Source organism: Cervus elaphus, chromosome 12 (genome assembly GCF_910594005.1).
Source record: "Cervus elaphus chromosome 12, mCerEla1.1, whole genome shotgun sequence".
In the NCBI taxonomy this organism is placed as follows: Eukaryota; Metazoa; Chordata; class Mammalia; order Artiodactyla; family Cervidae; genus Cervus; species Cervus elaphus.
Window position 1 is genome coordinate 74,720,267 of NC_057826.1, and position 7,792 is coordinate 74,728,058.

At 40.1% G+C, this 7,792-nt stretch overlaps 1 protein-coding gene across 1 annotated transcript; it reads right to left on the minus strand.

The window, feature by feature from the left end:
- Positions 1–1,418: 1,418 nt before the first annotated feature.
- LOC122705405 (olfactory receptor 10G2) lies at positions 1,419–2,537 on the minus strand. Its single transcript, XM_043920768.1, has one exon. It carries the CDS (start codon positions 2,437–2,439, stop codon positions 1,483–1,485), a length of 957 nt encoding a protein of 318 aa, XP_043776703.1. The 5' UTR covers positions 2,440–2,537; the 3' UTR covers positions 1,419–1,482.
- Between the last annotated feature and the right edge of the window lie 5,255 nt (positions 2,538–7,792).

Sequence of the window (7,792 nt, forward strand, 5' to 3'; positions counted from 1 at the left end):
ACACTAATCTACTTTCTGTTTCTATGGATTTGCCTATTCTGAACATCTCATATAAGTGAAATCATGCAATATGTGGCCTTCTGTGTCTGGTCGCTTTGACTTAACATAGCATTTTCAAGTTTCATCCATGTAGTTGCATGTATCAGAACTCCATTCCTTTTCGAGGCCGATGGCTATTCCATTTTACAGGTATACCATATTGTGTTTATCTTTTGATCAGTTAATGGGCACTTTATTTGGTTACACATTTAGGCTGTTTTAGTGCTGCTATGAGCATGCATGTACAAGTTTTTCTTTTGTGTTTATAAGCATATGGTTTCATTTCTTATGGAATATACCTAGGAGTAGAATACGGAAATTCTATGTTTAACATTTTGAACAATTGCCAAGTTGTTTTTTAAATGTTTCCACCATTTCATATTACCACCAGCAATGTATGAAGGTTCCAAATTTCTCCACGTCTAGACAACACTTGTCATTGTCTGTCTTTTTTATTGTAGCTGCCTTTGATAGTAAATTGTATTAATCAGAGACGGGTGTGTATTAAAACATATATATCAGAGATCATAGGAAATTCCTTTCTGGAATGCCTTAGTATAAAGTTTAAGATATGTTTGAGGCTTTCCTTTTTCACTCTTTTTTCTTATGTTCTTTTCTTCCTTCCTCTTTTTTTCCATCTCTTTCTTCTCCTTGTATCTCTCCTCCTTGAAGTCTCATCTGCTTTTAGTTTCTTTTAAATTAAAAAAAAAAAGTTGCTCATTTTAACGTTGAGTAGCACAGAGATGTACAAGAAATAAAATCCCCTTGCTCCACTTTCCCATTGCCATCCCTAATGTAAACCAATGGTGAAGTTCATCCTATATATGCCTGCACTTTATTTATTTATTTATGGCTACACTTTAAAGAAATTATACATATATTCATGTGACTAGTTAGGTATTAAGAGAGACTTCCTAAAAGTGGACAGAATTTGATGTCTTAGCACATGGGGAGAGTAAGGGACAGGAAGGAAGTACAGATGATCCAGTGTTTCTGGGTTGAAGTGCTTGGGAATGTTAATGCCATGAATAAGCAAAGAAATACAGAATTTAAAGAAGTCTAGGTTTAGGGGTAAAGTGGATGAAAAAGGGGCTATGGTAGCATTATGTCTTATTTTTTCCTTTTCACATTTTCTGACATAATTTACCTCAAAGAAGTTGACATCCTATTTAACCTTTGAAAGACATTTTCTTATCTCACAAGGTAATCAAAAGGTGGTAGAAGGAGTGTATCCATTTAATTCCAAACAAATAATGTAAAACCAATTTGGCCAAGTTTAAGGAAATGAAAAGATTATGAATCCAAAGAATTCAGAAGTTTCCTCAAAGAAGAATTAATTTCAGTACAGTTTAGATCATGAATAGCTTTTGAACATCTGCCATATGCAGCAACTTCTGAAAAGAAAGGTATTGATGGTGATGTAGGTGGTCCCCGAGCCTCTAGTTACTTATCTTCACTCCCAGGCCCCCTACCTGCAGCGATTCTCTTCAGAGCAGACTTCACTTCCTGGTTCCTCAGCGTGTAGATGAGGGGGTTCAGTAACGGAATGACAACAGTGTAAAACACAGCCACCGCCCCATCCAGGGGACTCTTGGAGCCAGCCCGAAGGTAGATGAAAATACAGGGGACATAGTAGACTGTGACCACGGTTAGGTGGGAGCCGCAGGTGGAGAAGGCTCGGCGCCGCCCATCAGCCGTGCGTATCTGCAGGATGGCGTGGACGATGTTGGCATAGGAGAGCAGAATTAACGTGAAACAGCTGGCGGCCACTACCCCGATGTCCACAAAAGTCACAAGCTCATTGACAGTTGTGTCTGCACAGGCCAGTCTCAATACTGCAGGGATGTCACAGATAAAGTAATCCACCTGGTTGGGCCCACAGTAGGGCAGGCGGAATGTCAGGGTGGCCTGGATGGACCCATGAATGGAGCCAGCCAACCAAGCTCCAGCCACAAGGATGGTGCATCGCCTCCCGTTCATGAGCGCGGGGTAGCGCAGGGGCTGGCATATTGCCAGGTACCTGTCATAGGCCATCAAGGTGTAGAGGAAACACTGTGTGCTGCCCAGGAAATGAAAGAAATACAGCTGAGCCGCACAGCCACCAAATGGGATTCTCTTGCTGGCGGGAGTAAAATCCAATATTAGCCGAGGAACGATGACGGAGGAGAGCCACATGTCCAGGAATGAGAGCACGCCCAGGAGAATGTACATGGGGCGAGTGTGGAGCTTTGGGTCAGCCCACACAGTGAGCAGAATGAGGAGGTTGCCCAGCTGAGTCAGGATGTAAATGATGAAGAAGACCAAGAAGAGGAGAGTCCTCAGCCTCTGGGGATGAGATAAGCCCAGGAGAATGAAATCTGTCACCACAGTGTCCAGGGATGTGTTTCTGGTCTTCCCCATGTTCTTCTGTAGTCTGCTAAGATGAATGATGGAGTCAGGCAAGGAAAATACAGCACAGAGATGTGATGGGAGAATGCTTTTGTCTGATGATTAATGCCAGAGAGTTATGAGATAAACTGAATACTATTAAATTTTTTTTTCTAAAAGGAGTGGTGGCATTGCCATTAGTCATTTTGGTTTACTTGATAAGATAAATCACCCACAGGCTGGTTAGTATTCTAGATGAATGGAAACTCTTATCTACTGAGAAGCATAATTTGGCAGATCGACGAACAGGAGAACGTGTGAATGATAGGCAGTATCATTAACCCCAAGCAATAAGTATGTTCATCAGAGAGGAGCTAAGGCTGAGACAGAGGAGTGTGGAATGCATACCCCAGAATTACTGCATCTACTTGTTCCTCCACTTACCATCGTTGCCATGCCCCCTCTTTGTCCTCAGCTGAAGTCTCATCTCACTATAGTGTGCAAAAACATTCATTTTCTGGTCCTTGTTTGCCACTCCATCATACCCCCTGTAATTCCGTCTTAATGTTCAGATGCACAGACTTCCTCAGTGCTCTCACGTTTCAGTGCTCCAGCCTGGAACATGTGCACCCACTGTCTCTCTGCCCCCTTCACCTATGTAATGCCCACTTTTGTTTCAGGACTGTGTTTGGAGGGCCTCATCTTCAAAAGGACTTTCCTGTTTCCCAAGGACCATGCTTACACTTTCAGAACACATATCACATTATATTGCTGTTGCCTAAGTTGTCTAATGTCTCTTCCATTAGTCGTCCTCTTTAGTACAGTAAAAGTGATAATTATTTTCTGAATAGCTGATTGAATGAAAGTGAAAGAAAGTCACTCAGTTGTGTGTGATTCTTTGCGACCCCATGGACTGTCGCCCACCAGGTTCCTCTGTCCATGGAATTCTCCAGGCAAGAATACTGGAGTGGGTTGCCATGCTCTTCTCCAGGAGATCTTACCAAACCAGGGATAGAACCCAGGTCTCCTGCATTGTGGGCAGACTCTTTACCATTTAAGCTACCTAGGAAACGGATTGAATAAATGTTGCCAAATCCTACTGATAATGACACAGTGCTTCTTCTCTGATTCGTGGGCCCACCCCCTGGCTGGCAAGGGACCATCTCATTCTGATGCATTATGGGTCTATTTTTGTTATAAGAAAGTCCAAAGACCTTTCACATTTTTTTATTGCTCCAGGATATCATTTAGATTTATTGGTTGATTTATGTGGTTCATTGGTTTGGGATTGGATTTTTTTGGTAAAGTGTTTCAGAGGAATTCTTACTGTTTATTGTACAAGCTTTGATTAATGCAGGACTTAATCTTCAGTTTGGACATATATGTAGAAATATAGCTAGATCTTGGTCTAGATATATAGTTGACTTTTGAACAACATGAGGGTTAGGGGCACTGACCCCTGTGCAGTTAAAAATTGAGTATTGCTATCTCTGCCTCACAAGCTAACAAACTGGTTAATAGCCTGTGATAAACCATAATGGACAAAAATATAAAAAAAGAATGTATGTATATGTATGTATAACTGAATCATTTTGCTGTACAGCAAAATTTAACACAACATTGAATATCAACTGTACTTAAATTAAAAAAACAACCCCTCAAACCCCACAAAGAAATTGATAAGTGTGTTACCAAGAGGTGGGAAGCATAAACACTTTGGATAGAGTTAGGACTGGACCTTTTGATTCCACATGTTGTGATCTCTAATGAAACAAACTTTTCATGACTTTCCCCCTTACTTAATTAACTTAAATCTCTATAAATTGAAAATACAGGTACTATATTAAAAAAATCCAGTTAGAAGTGTATCTGCATAGCTCAAACCTGTATTGTTTATGGGTCTATTATATGTTGCAGTTTACCATACAATAACTCTCTCTAAAGACCTGAAAAGAATTTGAAGTACATAATCCACAGGATAAGAAAAAGCAGAGCGATGACATGTATTTGTTTCATTTATTTTGTCAAATATTCTATTTGAGAGATTTTTTCCCCCTACTAGGGTTTGAGTGCTACCATCTGTCATTTTGCAATAAAGTAACTTTGTTATTTAAATAACTATTTTCTTTTTTTTTTAAATGTCTATTTTCAAGAAGCAATTAGTATAATAGAGATTAATTATAAATTAAGTGGGAGTACTAGTAGATTTAACCATTTACTCTACATCAGAAAAGTCATCAAGATGTTTTATCGTGGTTATTTTCTAAAATAACATAATTCATATATTAATATTTAAGAGCTATTAATAGTAATAATGATACATAATAAACCTGGTTCTTCTGAAACCATAGAAAATATTAAGCATATCCTCTGCTTGCAAAAAAAAGAAGAAACACTAGGTTTTTACTGCCTGAGTTTCAGGAAGACACTTCAATTTATTTGACAACTAATTGGGAGACTATTTGGCTAGAATACAGTGAAGGGATAGAAACAGTTGGATTAAGATTATGTTTAAAATGCAAATAATGAGCCAAGGTAAATTTTTTTTGGTCAATATATATGAGTAATACCAGTGTGCTTCCATTTAGGCAAGCAATGCATTTCTGAAATGTTTTATGAAAATCAATTGTATACCAAATCAGACAGAACTGTGTAGCACTGGGAGAATTGTTTGGAGGATTTCCATAATGCATATTTACGTATAGTGAAAAAATTCTCCCTAATTTATCTGCTTTCCAGTCTGATTTTTCCCATTTGTCGTGCATAAATCTGGTTCCACCTCTCCCAGATGCCCTGTTGGATGAAAGCTTCCTTTACCTCCATGTTCTGGGAGAGGATGGTGGCTTTGACTTGGGGTATGGTGTTCAGGGGCTGCACAGGAGGGCAATCTGTGATTCAGAGAGATGGGTAGAGTAGATTTCCAGAAGGTGGATTTGGAAGAAACAGGTAATGTGTTTGATGAAGGATTAAATCTCTTGATGAGCGAAACAGTCTGCTACCACTGCTCTGCCCCACCCTGGTCCCTCTTCTGCAGCTTCATGTGTCTTTTTGTTTTAGGTTTGCTCCTATTCTTCAGCTATGGAAACTTAGTATATTTAAAGTAAAGGAATAGACTGACTTAAAGAATTTCAAAAAATTAAAAACAATTTTAATTTAGCCAATCAGATAACAAACTAAAAATTTCCCAAGTTTTAGACTTTTTGATGTTGCTAAAATCATGTGGTAAAATGGTCAGAAATGAAATATAAAGCACATAAAAATAGAAAAGTGTTAAAATTCAGTATAAAAAAACACCTGAAAATAAGGGGCCAGTGATATTACAGAATAAACAATACATGCTTGAAAATCAATTACCCTGGAAACTCTAGGGAAAGGCTGTGGGGGTTGGTAGTGAAAAAGCGACACTGAGAAGGTAAGGACCAGGTTGGGGGAGAACAAGGACACCTTCTAGAGAATTCTATGGACCCACAGGATTATGGGATGGGCTGCTTTCTGAGCCTCCCATCCCTCCACTACCCATCCCCAAACCAGGCCAGTTTGTTGTGAGCATATCTCTTGCAGTAACCTTCCCATTTAGAAAAACTGAGAGGAGAGCAGCCTTCCATCAAACTGTTTGAAACTTTGAATTTCTACAGCTAAATTTTGGGAACTGGGCTATTGGGAACAGTTATAAAATCCTGAAGAGGAGGAATGAAGACTGGTCTAGTGTCGTGTTAGACATACACAGATCAGAGGACTTCTGTATTTACCCCTAGGACAGGGCCCACCCCAAAACTGTTTCTGGAGAGTATATTCCCTCTCCTTCATTATCCATTCAGTAACTAAACATCCTGGTAGAGGTAGGGCAGAGTAGGGAAAATGGATTGGAGAAGGAAGTGGCAACCCACTCCAGTATTCCTGCAAGGAGAACCCTGTGGACAGAGGAGCCTGGTGGGCTACAGTCCACGGGGTCCCAAAGAGTTGGGCAAGACTGAGTGACTGAGCACACGAGGGGAAGTAGATAGAGTTTGGGGTGGCCTAGACATATTTTATCTATTTTCAGAAGAAGAGGTTCTTGTCCTTCTGTGTGTGCTTGCGTGCTAAGTCGCTTCAATCATGTCCTACTCTTTGTGACTCTGTGGACTATAGCCCATCAGGCTCCTCTGTCCATGGGAATCTCCAGGCAAGAATACTGGAGTGGGTTGCCCTGCCCCCCTCTCCGGGATCTTCCCCGTCCAGGGATCAAACCTGTGTCTCCTGCATTGGAAGGGGGGTTCTTTACCATTAGCACCACCTGGGAAGGTTAAAAAGAACGATCTTGCTTATAGAATGCTACGTTGTATCTTCTTCATTGGAGAAAGGAAAGACTAAGAATCTGGCCCATTTATGTTTGTGTAATTATCAAAGAATCTTCTTCACAAAATCTATTTACTTTATCACTGCCCATCTCTGTTCTTTGTGACTGCCAGAGGGAGAGATAGAAAGATGCAGATGAGAGATGAGAGAAAGAGAGATAAATGAAAATAAAATAGCATTTTATTTGGAACCACTTCTCAACCCAAAAAAGAAATTCCCTAAGTTTGGAAAGAAAGAACTTAATGCTAGTAGTTTGAGAAAGAGTTGAGGAAGAAGATGGGAAAAAAGACTTATTAACATTTTGGGAAAAACAACAGAATGTCGAAGTTTCCAGAGTTAGTTTGTGGCCTCATTCTGAAGGGAGCTAGTTTCAGGATTGCTTTATCATCCTTGTAGACTTACATGTACAGAGCTGCAAAATCGTGGAGGAGGCTGGCTGTCCTTGAGTTGAATGGTCCAGCACATGGATAGATGTCCTTCAGAGAATCAGTCTAGCCTATTGTAAAGGGCTCTCATATATGTGTTGGGAACCTTTAGGAATCTTTCAGGAGTTTTGCCTGGCAAAGAAGTCTTTAGAATCGTTGAGAGCATTTGCCTTTCAGGGCTCCTTGATGAGTGTGACTTCTCTATCTCTTGAGTCATATTTTACATTGCTTTTCATCAGCTGTTCCCTCTCTCACTCTGAATAAAAGGAAAAAAAAAACACTGTCAAGAGATTTGAAGAAATATTCTAACCTCAGAGGAATTTACTACTCTAACGTGTTTCCCTAATGAGATCGTCCCTCCCCAAATCCTCATTATTTTGTTTTGAGGGAAGAGAGCAGGAAATGTTTCTCGTAGACCTCCAGAAATGGGACTGTAGGGGATTACCTCGCCAGTATAGTTTTGGATGATTTCCAGTTTCTTAGAGGTGTTACGATCTCTGAGTTGATCACTTTCTCTCACCTTATACCCATCAGGTATTCTCCATCATTTTTTCTAGTTTCTCTTCACATGTGACCTGATCATTGAGGGTTTCTTGACTCTCACTCTCCCCCTCCACTTAGCATCA

Coding starts and splice junctions, on each gene's coding strand:
- LOC122705405 (XM_043920768.1), bottom strand. CDS start 2,439: ATGGGGAAGACCAGAAACACATCCCTGGACACTGTGGTGACAGATTTC.